The following is a 17,051-nucleotide window of genomic DNA, read 5'->3' as shown; positions in this document are numbered from 1 at the left end:
AATTCAACTAATAAATGGATAAAATAATTGATGTGTTTTATTTATTGTCTTTATTTACTTACTGCCTCACTAGAATACTCTCCACAATGCTATAGGCATACTTTTTACGATTCATATTAGAATGCTCGTGTCTAATATTAGAGTGCATTTACATCAAACGAACATAGATCTGCAGGAGCATTATTTCGTGATCTTACAGAGTAAACGAAAATTTGTTTTCAGTGTTATTCAGTATTAGAACATTGCATAGAATCTTTTCAAAAGCACTAAAAACAACGAAAGTACACAATAACTTGATATAGTGGGGTAAGAATGAGTTTGCTTGTTTGATGTAAATGCACCGTTAGAGCTAGCGCGCACAAGCAACTTTGTCTCCGCAACTATTTTGTCTCTCCCATCAATTGTATGGGGAGTTGCGTCGCTACGTGCGCGCACTTTCATACTAGCCCATGGGTGGAGAGACAAAATAGTTGCGGAGACAAAGTTGCTCGTGCGCGCTAGCTCTTAGAGCAATGAAATTGTTTTCAAACATTTCTTGAAAAGGGTACAAAGAATGAAACACAATTTAGTTGACATCACTTTATTCCTACATCAATAATAACTTGCTTACACTTTCAAAGATATTGTATTTATTTAAATAATTAATGAGCTGGTGCCTTCTGGTCGGGGTCGACATAGTCCAGCTGGTTCTCCTCATCGTGAGGCCAGAAGGTTGGCTTGTTGATGGGATCCATGGCCAGCTCTGGGTAGGCATCACGGAAGTCTTCCATGGTCATCTGGTCGAACGGCAGCAGAGCCTTGGTTTCAGCGATTTCATTCTCGTATCTGTTAAATTAAGTTTGTACTTGTAGGTTTGTTTTGTTATTCCAAAAAAAAATTGTAAATGTTTTAAAAATTGGTCAAAATTGGTCAATTTTATAAAAATCATTATATTCTAAGCATTTACAAAACAAATCTCAGTTTTATTGGATTTCTTAGACAAGAGAAGGCAAACCAAGCATGTAAGACATGAGCATGTAAGTTTAAACGCTACAGCTTTTAATTTCAACTTTATTCATTTAATAATATACTCACTTGGAAATGTTAGCGTTAGATTCCTGAACGAAAGCTTGAATTTCCTTTTGAATCTCGGCCCATTGAGCATCAATCTGTGATGTCTGTGTATCAGCAGGGTAGGGAATCTTCAAAGCCTCGTATTGCTTCTGGAAGTTGTCGACCATGCCGGGGATGGCGATGGCGGCCTTGTACTGCGACCAATTGATCTTGGGCGCTTCGGGAGGGTTAGCCAACACCCTACGAAAACGTAGTTTTAATTTTTAGTATAGTTAAATTGTATCGAATATTTTTAGTAAATAATAAATAAATGTTACTTCTTATCGCATGTTTATTGGACAACCATACCTTTATTTAAATGTTGGTACTAAAGAGTATGAAGTTAAATTATAATACACTGTGAATATTTCATTACAATAATTTTACCGGCTTCCCTTTATATTATAGTTTGAGAATATTCGGCATAACATGTAATAAATAAAATAATTTACGAGAAATTAAAAATTATGTAACATTCATGTCAAAACTAACCTTCGGAGATAGGTGTCGGACTTCAGTTTGAAAGCAGCCAAATTGGCTTTTTGGTTGGGCGGGACCCTCTCAGCGAGGGCAGCCCAGTTAATTGAGCTCTGTGCAATCCTTTTTGCCATTTTTTCAAAAATTTACTAAAGGACCTTTCCACTTTCCAGACACCGTCACTGATAAATTGACAATTTCTTGTAACCATCGACAAGATATTTTGACAGTTACAGACCAACAGACTTGACAAAATTTTTATAGATAATGGAATAGTTCATAGACAATATGTAACTTCCTCTGTGGCTTCGCTTGTTCTTGAATTTTGAATTATTAAACCATTTATCAGCATTTAACATTTACGAGTCCACCTGAAGACATTCAAAAATTTTGTCAAAATCGATCCAGCCGGCGTAATTCAGAAACAGACAAGCACACGAACAAACAATATAGTAGTAGTATAGATTAATTATTTTGGAATGACGATAATTTTATTCTCGTTTATAAATATTCTAAAAGGCATATGTGAGGCCTTAATTATTTGAATCCATTCAGTAGTAAATACGCGGTCAATATCAACAAACAATCATTTAGTAAATCATTTTGAACATCACACAAAGTTATAGGAAAACTGTTTATACAAATACTGTATTAATCTTTATAATTTAAAATATGTACGTTAGATGGCTTCATTATTTCACGAATATTACAGATGAATATCTCAGGAGAAAAGACGAAATTAATTTCGTGTTTCCGAGATTCAGCCGGGCCGGACCGCACAGGTGCCCCGATACCCGTGATTAATTCCGATAGATGGCGCTATTAGTGTTAAAACTTAAATATTTTGTTAAACCAACAGGGCGAAGTCGCTGGGAAACAGATGTTAACCAGGCGGTAGCCAATGTATAAAATGTGAGAAAGTTGACATTTAACTACTTTACTAAATATTATCTTTACTTTGTTTGTGCAATATTAATTGTTCCAAGAGATCCAAAGCAGTGGGGTCTAGGACTACCTAACTACTCGTTATTGATTACTTTAAAACTTCTGTCGGCGGTCTCCCACTTAAGTTTAGTTTAACACATTTTAGTTCATTAACTTTTATAAATTGATATTCATAGGTATGGCATATAAAATAAAACGTGGTATTTTTCTCCCAAATATTTTTATTCACTTTGGTATAATAATTTACAATACAATAAATTATAAAAATATTCACTTATAATAATTATAATGTGTCATAATTGGATAATCTTTTATATTCGAGGTAAATAACAATAATTATATCTACCTATAAAAAAATGCAGGTTATTGTAAAATAATTGACTTTTCCAGTTCAGTCTTAGAAAAAACATATTTATTTAGATAATAGAAAATACAACACCAAATAATATATTATTAATTATATTAATTATTATAATATCCATTTTCCAAATACATGTACATATTTTTTTTCAGGAGTAACTAAGTGTACATAATACATACAATCTGTGCATACAATATAAATTCAGTACAGATGTGGTACAGATCTATGTTATTCTATTTGGAAAATTCAAATCAAATCAAAGTCACATTTAATCTATTTTTATAAACTGTATATAATAATAGATCATACAAAAGTTTTTTTTTAATTAAGTATAGCAATTTATATAATGAAAGAATTCTTATCAAATATATGTACGCAAATAATATTAGATTCTTAAAAATTGCAAGTAAGTAATTTGATAAGGAAATAGACTTTTTTAACGCATTTAAAAAAAGAGATTTATTCATTATTGACGGTGATAGTTGCGAATATTCTTTTTTCGTCGAAGCTTCGAAACTTTGTGAAGTAGCAAACTCAAAAAATACACTCAAATTGAGAAGCTTTTCCTCGTTTTTTTTGAAAATCGGTACCTATATCAAAATACATATTATAAACAAAGAAAATTAAATTATTATAAAAAATTTAGTATACTCAATAAATCGCGTTTTAAATTCCGTTAAAAGTCTGTAATTTCTAAACGCATACAAGAATAAAATCAAACACAAGGTAATACTAATTTAAGGAATGTTTAAAAAATGCAATATCTTCTATTCTAATCAGTTTTTATTTGTAAGTATTATTTTCTCTTAATTTATAATGAGTGGTATGATAATAATCAATAATAATTAATCAAAGTACTCAATCTTAATTTGTATGTAGGTATAACATAATATTATTAAAGTGAAACTTTTATTACCGTCTCAAACTTTTTGGTCTGTGTAGCGCATGTCGCGTGTATCGCGGCTGCCGAGTAGGTATACCTACTCGGCAGCCGACCGTCACGCGACATGCGCTACACAAAGCAGTGTTCGGAACCGTTCGAACAGTTTCACTTTTACCGTGGTTTCATAAAACCATACAACATTTTTTAAGTATGTTTTTTTTGTATACCAATTAACAGATTTTTTCTTATTTTTTAACAGTAAAAATATCATAAGCGACTCGTATACTAAATTACTCTAAAATCTTATAACAGATTAATAACTAATTACATAGATTATACAAACCCCAATATATTGAAAATAATGTTTTCTCAATAACCTGATTATAAATTAATTAACTTATAAACTTTGGTGCGTTTACATTTATATATAATTATTTACAGATTAAATTACGGTGAACGTATGATACATATATTTACATTTTACAAACACGAGCTGAGCACTATGCGAAAAAGATTATTTTTTCCGCGGCAAAATTGTTTACCTTTTTTTCCTTACTAGCTCAAAGCAGCGTTAACTGTCATTGTGACATTTCACAAAGTTGCCATTTATAAAAGTTCGTTTGCTCATATTTCACATGTTTATGTCTTGACATAACCTCAAAACTGTGCTCAAAACTATAATTTCGTTGGTTTTTCCTTTACCGCTCGTTTTTCGACATAATGCGGCGAATTTGAAGAGTGACCTACAGTCCGACTACCCCATGTAGTTTTTCGTGCTACGGGATTATTTTTACACATTTTCAGTAGATTTCCGTACGCTGCTCTATATTGTCTATTAGTCGCGGCATATATTAGTGGATTCATGACACTAGATGCCCAAGCTAAAATGGACGCTATTACGTGAAGCCAAGGGTATCTAATGCCATCATCGGCCACGTTCATAATCATAAGGGGGAGGAAACAAGCAAGAAAACACAAGAATATTGTTAACATTAGTGTTGTAAGGCGGGAATCTTCCTCTTTTTCTTTCGCTGTTTGACCGCTTAGTTTGCTGTGAACAAAAATTTAGACATTTAAAATAAGGTTCTAATAAGTGAACACAACCTAAATTGAGAGTTGTACATAGACTATAGATTATAAAGATTATTATTTCGCTATTTATTTTTGAGTCTTATGATTCATCTCTCTCTCAATCTTTTTGATTAAACAGGATCAATATATGTTAATTTTAACTACAACACTATTTATTAACATGCTCGCAAGCTTTTATAAAAACTAATGTCAGATTTCAGTTGAGAGTTATCTTCATGCAGAACATTATAGACCGGGAGATACTGACACAAAATTTCGAGTCATTTGTAACAGGATGGCGGTTCTACAGGGTTCTTAGTACGCAATGACAAAAAGAAAAATGATGGTGTGAACGCTGGTACCGGCGGCTTAGTCGCGTGGGCGTTAGTCGAACTCATCGGAAAATAGCGAAAGTCAAACGATTTGTAACAGTATGGCACTTATTTTTCCTGGAAGTTTGAGGATCAAAGAATATAAATACAAAATTTCAAAGATCTAGGTGTTGGAAATCTTCACTTATATAAATTAATACTAAATTAATTTTTCAAGTATGACAGCACTTTTTCCCCCTACTAGAAGTATGGCAAATATAATAATGGTCACATTTTATCAAATACTCTCCAAAAATCCAAATGCAATACTGGTACAAAAAGTTTGGCGAAATAAATTTTTTTTGCAGATTTTCGGCGGTATGGCGACCATTTGGAATCGTCCGAAAAGTATGGCATGGCGATTTTCGTAAATGGCTGCACGACGATGGTTACCTGTGCAAAAGTTAGCCTGGTACAAATGGTTGAATAATTGTTTTATTTAAATCAACATATTCGCGTCGGTATGGCGGGCTGTAAGTCACACCGGAAAAGTATGGCATGACACTACCGCCTACTTCTTTTTTATGAGCTATCGGTAAATACTAAAATTTTTGTGTTACAAATCGTTTGACTTTCGCTATTTTTCCGACGAGTTCGGCTAACGCCCACGCGACTAAACCACCGATACCAGCGATCACACCATCATTTTTCTTTTTATCATTGCGTACTAAGACCCCTGTAGAACCGCCATCCTGTTACAAATGACTCGAAATTTTGTGTCAGTATCTCCCGGTCTATTAATACATAATAGAAATTAGAATATTTTAAATTTATTCAAATAACAACCATTTTTAGAAGGCTACTACACTTAGTTCAAAACTAGATGGCGTAGTGAGAAATTTTAGGATTTATTCATCTACAATATGGATTTACACAGATAACATAAAACTATAGGTAGCAGTTGTCTTTGAGTGACAACATTTGAACAAAGTTTACCGTGAACATTGATTATAGCTTAATAAATGCGAAGTTTCAAATGCAAGTTTTAGTATGAACATGCATACACACCCACATACACACCTCCTTCCTTCCAATTTCCGTTTGCTTTCCCGTACTCGCCAGTAGATACACGAATAGGACACAATAATCACAAGGCAGGGTAACGCGAATCCGAACACGAAGAGATATTTCTTTGGACTCCGCCCGTCTTTTGGGAGGATCGTGCAAGAGAATGTGTTCTGGTCTAGCCCTAGTTGCCCCCATACGCCGAGGAGGGGTGGTACCTGTGAATAATAGATTATAACTTTAACGCTTAATTTAAATTAATAGAGTATATGTAAATAATACTGTGTTTTTTTAGGGGACAATAATTAAAGACATCAATCATAAATCATTTATATGCACAAAATCATTTAAGAAATTTAACGTGGCCCCAGGCTACCAAGATAGTAAAAACTGTTTTACAATTGAGCCTGTGTGATATAAAAAAGATCTTTTCCCTCAATTGATTGTAGTGTTTGATTTCTCGATGTATCTGCGATTCATCAATCAACGATGGAACTGAGAAGATAGCGGCGAGTCTATAATGAGTTTATTTTGTAACTTATTTCTTAGTTCTTAGTTTGTCTCAATAAATATTATGACAATTGTTTCTATTGCACGACTCATGATGCGAAGCATCAGAGAGTGCTTTACGATCGAAAAATTTTTTTCGCCTCATTTTTGCAGCTATTCTTATTATTATAGCCTTGTTAGTTCACGAATCAAGATATTTTGCATACTATTGTCGAGATAATTTAATGGAGATTAATCCCATACTTTTTAAAAATTGATTTACTTCAATAGAATTGGAAAAAAACACCGAAATAGGTCAAAAAATTTTCCTGTCCGTCATGTGTGAAACCTGAAAACACTATAACTTGTGAAAAAATCCATCATTTGAGTTAATTTTTTTTTTAAATATTCTAATCGACGATTGTAGGTCACTGAATGCGAATGATTAATTAATTCAGTGTCGTTTAATTGCAATTAATAAAGAACGAAAACTACAATAAGTTTTTTTTTTATATATTTCATAATTAAATGAGCATTATGAGTCGTGCACTTTTGGATTTTCCAATTTCTTGCTTTCTATCTTAAATAATATAATAATTCTGTATTGCCCGCCCCGGTGGGGACATAAAAATTTAATCACCTTCTAAAAACTAGAAAAACTTATTGTACTCAATTAACCGACATCCAGTACTAATTTTATCACCCATCAAAAAACCCTTTAACGTGACTAGAATATATTCCAACAGGATCCTAACAATTAAAGTTTACTTTCATTCATAATCGTAAATTGAGGACCTCACCACATAATATTGACTACAGACACCCACATAGAATGGTTTAACTGCGGATATGTGTGCTTTGAATGTATGTTAAGCGTAAATTGTTGGTGTAAAATACATATTTTAATATTTTATAAAATATTTAGGACGTGTTTAAAATGTTGGTCGTAAAGTAATGGAGGTAGTGTGTGTTATTGATAGTTGATGGATTTGCGGGTAGTTCAATCATTTATGAAACATATTTACATAAAGCTAAAGCTTTCTTACTATTTTCGTTTAGAAAAAAAAGATCAGTTATTTGTTATGAAAATACTTGTTTTGTTAACCTTATTGTATACTGACATTATTATTATGGAGTACAAGATGGAGTATGGAGTATGACATTATAGTAGATTATGGAGTTTCTTGCCGGTTCTTCTCCATAGATACTGCTTTCTGAATCGGTGGTAAAATATGTTAAAAATATGACGTTTCAAAAGTGCTTCTCGAAGAAGTCTAATTGAATAAATAAATGTTTGAATTTGAGTTTATTCATCGACGTTTTATTATATAATTTACCGGATTATATTAAAAATAATAATTTTTCCTACCTTTTCTTTCCATATTAGAATATACCTACACTACGCTATAGAAAAACGAAACAAAAACCTTCGTTTATTCATGCTTTATGTTCACAATCGAGATATAGCATAAAAATATTATAAACTAGCGGTCCGCCCCGGCTTCGCCCGTGGTTAATGTTTACGTTTTCTCTCCATAAGAACCATTCTCGTACTTCAAGGAATATAATAAAAAAAGAATTACCAACACATTTTGCGATTCATTTTTATATATAAGAAGATGACACTGCAATATTTAATTATTATAAAAAATAATATTACCGCTAATCCTCTGCGCTTGCGCCGTCCCAAAACTATCCGTATCCTAATTCGGTACAATTAAACATGTATCATACAGGGAAGTGCAATGACCTAATTCAAACGTTAATCCATCATAGTACTTATTATTTGTATGACTATTGTGTTTGATTATTTTTATTTGAATTATGTAATTGCGATTGTCGGTAGTGATTATTATAATTAGTATTGATTATGTTCTATAGACAATATTGTATTCTATGAATACAAATTTGTTTAGTAGTAAAGTTTTGAGTATGAATAATATTTATTAGGTACCTTCAATAAGGCAGGTATTCTATTTGTTAAAGTTATACAAATTTTTTATATTTATCCTAATTCCTAATCCAAGATGAGACGAATTCAATAAACAAAAAATCATAAAATAGTCCTACAGCTGATCTTAAGTTATTACTTTATCTATACTATTATAAAGCTGAAGAGTTTGTTTGTTTGTTTGAACGCGCTAATCTCAAGAACTACTGGTCTGATTTGAAAAATTATTTCGGTGTTAGATAGCCCATTTATCGAGGAAGCTATAGGTATATCATCACGCTAAGACCAACAAGAGTGGAGCAACGCGGGAAAAACCGCGGGGCACAGCTAGTTTATTATAATACACATTACAAAATCAGTAATCACAATCCAATATCCATATATGTATTCCTATTCATAATTCCCCTCGGATATGTTCCTGTATATTATATGTCTATGAATATTTTGTTTGTTTATCTTTGAAATGCATAGTAACTTAAATATGAATAATAAAGAGCAATGAACTAATTCAAACTTCCATCATAATATCGTATGTTTGTTTGTGCGTTTGTCTGTTACATGAATTTTAAACATTCGTTTGTGGTGACCATGGATTTACATCATCATAAAGGGAATTATTTATAAGTAAATTAAAAAAATTAAAACTTATGCAGGCTATGCATACTAAATTGATAATTTTTAACCGACTTCAAAAAAAAAGGAGGAGGTTATCAATTCGGCCGGTATGTTTTTTTTTATGTATGTACACCGATTACTCCGAGGTTTCTGAACCGATTTACGTGATTCTTTTTTTGTTCGATGCGGGATGGTGTCGAATTGGTCCCATAAACATTTTATTCGGATACGCCCAGTAGTTTTTATTTTATGAGCATTTTTGTCTGTATTTGTAAATGTTGCAAGTGCAAGTTTGAAGTCGGTTGTTTTTAACGCAGTTATTGTTATTGTCGTATAGTTTTCCTACCGTTGTTTTCTTTTCGCTAATAGTCTAAGTTCTAAAACCAGTGTTTTAATAAATGAGCTTAAAAATATCGTTATCAAGGAAATTCACGGTCTTGTATAAATTTTAATTCGTTATATTAAGACATTAAATGCAACAATAGATCATAATTCTTAACTTCACTAAAATAGTGTCATTTGAAATCTAAATGTAAATATGAAGACATTTATATTATACATTTATAGTTTAAAGCCTTTTTTAGTTAATTAACAAAACATTACCTTATTGTAAGTCACCATTATTTAAATTTTTACGTGTTATACAACGCCAATTAGCTTTTTTCGCAATTAGATTACAAATTACAATAAAACTAACATTAAGAACAATGAAAGCAAATGGTATGACTTTATTAAATACACCACATATTTGGTTATAGTTTAGCAGAGCGTTACATGAAATTATATGTACGGAGTAATTATAACTGGGAAAGTTAGAAAGTACTCTCAATGTGTGGAGTAATTAAAGAAATTTGCGTATGTGATGCTAATTTGTGCTTTATGATTGTAGTCTATGATTATTATAGTATGTATTTATTTATTTAATGGATTGATTAGTATTAAAGCTGTTAATAATAGGTAGAAAATTTCCGAGTAATGCTATTAAATTTAAACAATACATATTTATATAAATTAACTAGCTGCGCCCCGCGGTTTCATTCGCGTGGCTATCTAACGCCGAAAGAATTTTTCAAATCGGACGAGCAGTTCCTGAAATAAGCGCGTTCAAACAAACAAACTCTTCAGTTTTATAAGTATAGATTATAAAATCATTAAAGAATTACAGATGGCTTACAACATTCATCATTTTAATGACATGTTAAAACATTGTAATGAACATAATAAAATTAACAAACATCTCGTAATGAATTATTCATTAATTCTTTTAAAAAGGAAACGTAAATCCGGAAATGTGAGGAAGTGTGGTGTCACTATTCACTTATATCAATACGAATGGATCTTTGTATGACGGTTCTACGAAACGTGGATACAAACGGACATAATCAAGTTAGGGTTGCTTTTAGCTGCGTTTGTATTTTTATTTAAATATGTAGCGGGTAGTTGGATATTTGTTTGTTATTGATATAGTTATCTATCAGGGCTAGGATCAAGGAGTAGGGGATAATTTAGAAAAAAAAAATATTAAAAATGATTAGAGTTTCTTTTCGAATTAAATATCAATTATTAAAAAAAAAACACAATGATTGAAGAAGGATTTGAGCATCATTATGTATGCAACGTATTAGATCATTTGTTGTTAAATAACTTTTTAGTATTCTTAACAGCTTATTAATTTATTTATGACAGACTTACCATAAGTCCAAATGAAACCAGCCATATCATGATGAGCTGGATCCATATCTTCGTTGTGGTGTAGATTTGGGAGTACATGTCGTAGTATGCTATCAGCGTATACCTGTAAGAAAATATAACGAATATAAATGATATGAAAGCGTCATGCCTTTGTGCTTTAAAATTCAAATCAAAGAAATTAATTAAAAACAGCACCTATGTCATATGTTCATAGAAAAACTGAGTTAAAATTAAAAAAAATAAACTATTTTTAGGGGCGTACTCTAATAATTGTAACATAGTTACTATTATGTATGAGAGCTTTTAGCGAGCTTTTCATGCTATATATTAAACTATGTTAAATTGTGCTTGTCCTTTATCTTATTGTAAGTTGCAACTTCAGAACTACCCACGTTTCATATACATGCAGTTTTATTTGCTCCAACCATTTCATTTTCAGGTTATGCGAGCTTTATTACCCAATTATACGGGAAGCACGTTCCTTCCGCATTTAGTCATTTGGGAGATTGAGGTGAAGACACTTGCCACTACATGGGCTTATCTTATCAACAACAAACAGACATGTTCCCACGGATCGAGTGCTTTTAATGATAAGCTGAGATTGCGAGAGTTTTAAATTGCAAATATTTGGGATTATGATGCTTTTTATTGGCAGGAAGATTTGGGGCTAATATTTTTTCGGGTTTTATTGATTTACTTTGTTCTGTTTCGGATCAACTGTAAATGTAGGCATTGAATTAACTGAAAAATGCTTTATTGGACGAATTTCTTTATCAATCTGTCGTTAATTTATGTTAAGGCCTACTTTTAAAATTAGCATATCAGATATCTTCTGCACACTGAGCAGAAAAATGTAGGTAAAATAGATCTCGACAATTTTTTACTCAGAGGTTATGGTTATAGGTATGTGTTAAAATTAAATCATTATGAAACAAACGATTCTCATACATTCGAAAACTGACTATACAATTTGTAAAAATATTTCCATTCATACATTCCTTCCGGGTTTTAATTACGAAAAATTCTACTAATATTATAAATGCGAAAGTTTGTGAGGATGTGTGTGTGTGTGTTTGTTACTCTTTCACGCAAATACTACTGAACCGATTACAATGAAATTTAGCACACATATAGAGGGTAACTTGGATTAACACATAGGATAGGTTTTATCCCGAAAATCTCACGGGAACGGGAACTATGCAGGTTTTTCTTTGAAAACGCGGACGAAGCCGCGGGCGGAAGGCTAGTTTTACTATAATTACACGAAATTGCAGTTTACAATACAATATTATATTATTATCTTTCCGAATAATGCTTTGAAGTTGGTATTAGAACAAAAATGAATAGAAAATAATGAAGAGCCAAACATTTCTCGCTACCATACAGTGTATCATTGATGTAATTCGAGCGAATGCTTGAAAATCATCCGGTGCACATAAAAAGGTTTATAAAACGATTAAAGGGCTCACAACAGTGGCATCTTTGTGCTGCGGGTACTGACCCGACCTCGCTGGATTTTTATAAGCGATATCTGTAAGCGTGATATTGATGTTTACACATTATATATTCGATAGCTTTTATGTAACACTTGGTCATAATTGAGGAGTAGATAGAGAGATCATAATCGTCAGTAATTAGACCAAAGTCTATGCATTTGTTTTCAACAATTACATGTAGGTCGTAGATATGTAAATCTTTATGCTACGTTTTGAGTTTATATTTTAGCACGTGTCGTATATTTTTCATATAATGTCCGCTATATGATAAATAAAATAAAATAAGCCTTTATCGCTGCAAAAACATTACAAACTACTACAAAAAAACTTATACTACTACATGCCGTTGACAATATTCCTTATATTTTATTCCTATATTATATTGTAGAATATTTTAAAACTATTTTCACTATTATATTATTACATTAGCTGTTAATCTATATAATCGGCAAACTTGGTTCTTCTATGGCAGCTTGTCTTCCGACAAAGGCCTCCTCTAAGGATTTCCATTTCGCTCTATTTTTAGCTATTCTGATCCATTCCGGGCCAGCTATCTTTTTAATATTATTAAATTTTATTAAATAAAGATGTAGATAAAGATTGTCATTATACCTACATATTTCTTGCTTCATCTATACAAATATTATAAAGAGGAAAGGTTTGATTTTTTGTTTGTTTGTTTGTATGAATTGAATAGGCTCCGAAACTACTTGGCAGATTTGAAAAATTCTTTCACTGTTGGAAAGCTACATCATTTCTGAGTGACATAGGCTAGGTTTTATCCCGGAAATCCCACGGGAACGGGAACTATGCGGGTTTTTTTTTGAAAACGCGGGCGAAGCCGCAGGCGGAATGCTAGTTTTATTATATTTAGGACAAACGAGATTACCTACTAATCCTACTATACCTATGGCTATATAATAAACTAAGATTTTACGATCAATATGATTCCAAGTACTTTATAGATTTTCTTTTGATGGGGAGCCGATGAGAGGGCCATTTATAAGCTGTGGATCAATGAATCATGTTGGATTTCCTATCGATTAAACTTGGTTATAATATGATAGTTAAATAGTGCAATGGAACCATAAAGCTTGAGAACTTTAAAGGAGTTATGAACAAAAAAATAATGGAATGGTGGATATTTGGTTATTCATTCATTCATTTATTACAGGTAAGTATAATATTAACCAATATTTTTCATTAAAGTCGGATAAAACATCTACATATTGCATGCATGCATAAAAAATCTTCAAAAATATTTAGTAGGTACCTACACTAGTTTTTGAGTTATCAAGTTAGTCTTCAATGCTGTTGTCTGAATTGAACCAGTTATTATGTTGTAATCAAATTAAATTCCTACAATGTACTAACCTTAGATTACAAAATAAAATACAGATGGAGCACGTCAATCATTCATCGCCCTTGTCAAAGAAAATACGAAATCAAAAACGAATACGTTCCTCCGCTAGTGCTATAGCGATTCTAGTGTCATGCAATACGTCAAAAGGGGTTTGATATTTTAGTAAAAAAATGCTGTCTTGTGATATTAAAACGCTGTAAAACTTGTACCCGAAAACAAACAAAAAGATAAAACATCGTTTTACAGATTTTCTGTAGATTATTTGGCTTATTTAATTTTGTATACAAATAATAATTTTACAAATACGAAGGAATTCAAAACTTCAACGTATGCTGCCAGTATTTTGAAAATGAATTTGCCATTTTTAGGGGTAAAATGGTTAAAAGATATTCGGGGTAGTGCTGTTGGATTTTTCGATCGTGAATGTGATTATTTATATAGTGCAATAAAAGTTCATGGTCATTATTAGATTATTTTAAAAAGCATTATACATTTTTTTGTTACTTTTATAAAAAGCGTCGTTTTCGCTTGCGATTTAATTCATGTGAACACATGATGGATATGATGAAAATAAAATGTCCCGCATTCTCGACTAAAACCTACCGCTATTCGCATTCATATGTTTTGAAAAATAAAAACTTTTTTTAATGTAATTTATTTAATAAATTTAATGTAATTTACTTATTTAATAAAAATTGAATAAAATTATTTTGTCCATGTATAACTTTAGTAGATAGGTGATAAAATAATTTTTACAATATTATAAAATAATATCAAAAACCCGAATTTATATTAAAATAAAAATTAAAACATGACTGCTAATAATTTATGTAGCCTACGTCACTACCACCACAGCTACCTTCATAATTCAGATGATTGCAATGACACCTCATAAGTCACAACTCAAAATCGATCCAACAGTTTATACTGCAGGGCGTGTCAAAGAAATATTATACATACATACCTACACTCGAAAAACATAACCCTCTTTCTTCCGTAGTCGGGGAAAATTTTGGGAAAATTTTAAATATCTGGTAACATAACACCCACACAGAAGCACCGTGTACCTCCGTGTACGTACAGTGCAACGGCGAAATGACAGCACACATAGCTTTATGGAAATGACGATAAATTATTCGGTTTAGTTCGGCAACGCTCCATCTGTCTTTTATTTTGTAATCTAAGGTACTAACTTACTTTTTACTTTTATCCTACTTATGTGTTTCCTACCCTACCCTAGTTAAAAGTGTCAAAATGTATAAATGTATGTATTAAAATGGTATAATTAGCTATTTATTGTAGTAAAGCCAACTTAATTGTTCTTATGGTATTTCTTCTCAAGATGTTATTAATTTATTATCATATAGCGGATAGTGTTATGCATTAGTGCATGTAATAATTTGCACGTATGTGTTAGCACGCTTGCACATAACGGGTTGTTTATATCTTATTTGTTGTTACACATAAAAATTAAATCATTTTCATGGATTGTATTTATTAAAGAAATCTAGAATTTGATAATTACTTTATACTTTATAGCATTCAAATGTTTTATAAATATAATTTTTAAATAGAAAAAAAAAACATCACATGGCGGGATTCGAAAGCGAAAGACGCCGCGGCCGGTTCAAATCCCGCCTCGTGATCGAATAGATATATTCAACAGAGATATTATAAGGTGTCGTTTTACTGGAAAATGTCCAAAAATATTTTTTGAAGCCGGTCTATAAATATCGAACTTAAATTCAAAACACATACTTAATTTTATAACAAAACAATTACTATAGTTATAAGTACACTTAAATGATTTCCAGCATACAAATGGCTAGTCTACTTGAACCTTTGAACGCGGTAATTAATTTGAGGACAATACCCTCTCATGCTCGAGTGGTGCGTTTAATAAAATTAGTGTTGAATTTATATGCGGGACCCTTTATTTTGTGCTCTTTGATTCAAATGTATAGATTATCGGGGTGTTGGAATATTAAATGTTCTATTGGTAATGTGAATATTAATTTATTGTTTCGTATAGGTACTCAATTGTGAAGTAGGAAGTCTAAAGAAAGAGCGACTTTTAGAATTACCTCCTGAAAATTCTCCCTCATAGAAGGCAGTGTGTGTTCCAGCAGTGGGAACATATTACATGGGCTGATGATGATGAAAATTCTTTTGAATCTAAAAACCTTTGAATCTAAGTTACACTGTGTCTTGGCCTATTGGCTATATTTTACTTTTGCCTTTTTATAGCATAGATAGTAGATTTGCTTTTATTATTTTGATTAAACATTATAATATTACAATACATATTTTGGTCGTCAATCTTGAAACTATGCATATATTTTGCCAATTGTTAATTGTTTGTTCGGTCGAAGTTGCGTAAGATATAAATTGAACAATAGATTTGCTTAAAAGCAATTTCTAATGATGTCAGGCTTGTTGATGATATTTCGTACGCGTGTAAGTATATTATTTTGCCTCTATAGAAGGTCGCATTTACCTCGCTCCCCCTTTCGTATGGTAAATGCTATATGTAAGGAGATAATATTATGAGTTCTTTTAGTGGATAAAAGTGATCTTGGAATCTTCCCATAGTTTTTTTAGGCAGTTACGAAATTATAGGCAAAATGGTAATAATCGTGCGGCAGCTTTTCTGAACTGCGATTATTTAAATACATAATTAGAATTTAATAAGATTTCTTGGAGTTGTTGGAATTGTTTTATACTTACTACTCGACCAAGCCAACTAGACGCTCGGGTGGAATGCGGCCTCCCCGCCCGCTTACCGCCTCAGGTACCGCGTTCGCCTTAGTACGGTTCGCAGCATCGACGCATTCGTACGTTTCGCATCGCTAGTTATTTCTGTACTTTTTATTATTAAGGTTGATGTTCCGACCGTCCCTCCATACATTTTTGATTACCTCTAAACACTTAACACAGACACTATTTCTTTAAAACTAATCATTTTATCACTTCTCTATAATGAAATGTGTGCGCGTTCGACCTTTTTAATCAATAATTTACAATATTTGCTTAGAAAAACAACAGTAAAATACCGGAAAAATTTGACACTTCTACAGTAGTGTGCGTGACTTTTGCCAAGCGAAACACGACATAAAGCACGACATCTAGCGCATAGACTATATACTTATTACAGATCTAGCGCGTCAATGTCTAAACGAAAGGCGATGTTTAGACATTGACGCGCTAGATGTCGTGCATTCGCGTTCGTTATCTTATGCA

At 32.0% G+C, this 17,051-nt stretch overlaps 2 protein-coding genes across 2 annotated transcripts in view; both read right to left on the bottom strand.

Moving 5' to 3' along the window:
* Positions 1-564: 564 nt before the first annotated feature.
* ATPsynD (ATP synthase, subunit D) lies at positions 565-1,764 on the bottom strand. Its single transcript, XM_090107858.1, has 3 exons — positions 1,585-1,764; positions 1,075-1,293; positions 565-825 (listed from the first exon to the last, which is right to left on the bottom strand). Exons 1-3 carry the CDS (start codon positions 1,701-1,703, stop codon positions 642-644), a joined length of 522 nt encoding a protein of 173 aa, XP_089963984.1. The 5' UTR covers positions 1,704-1,764; the 3' UTR covers positions 565-641.
* A 964-nt stretch (positions 1,765-2,728) lies between these two features.
* Tre1 (Trapped in endoderm 1) overlaps positions 2,729-17,051 on the bottom strand; it is a 66,237-nt gene continuing 51,914 nt past the window's right edge. The window contains exons 5-7 of the mRNA XM_090107772.1: positions 10,953-11,055; positions 6,209-6,423; positions 2,729-4,809 (exon numbers count right to left, since the gene is read on the bottom strand). Of these exons, the coding sequence (XP_089963898.1) occupies positions 4,434-4,809; positions 6,209-6,423; positions 10,953-11,055 (694 nt within the window). The 3' untranslated portion in view covers positions 2,729-4,433. The remainder of the gene's footprint in view (positions 4,810-6,208; positions 6,424-10,952; positions 11,056-17,051) is intronic.

The sequence above is a fragment of the Colias eurytheme genome, chromosome 12 (genome assembly GCF_061535395.1).
Source record: "Colias eurytheme isolate Ceu_HAF_F1 chromosome 12, ilColEury1 Martin Lab GWU primary, whole genome shotgun sequence".
Lineage (NCBI taxonomy): Eukaryota > Metazoa > Arthropoda > Insecta > Lepidoptera > Pieridae > Colias > Colias eurytheme.
This window is presented reverse-complemented; position numbering and strand designations above follow the sequence as displayed.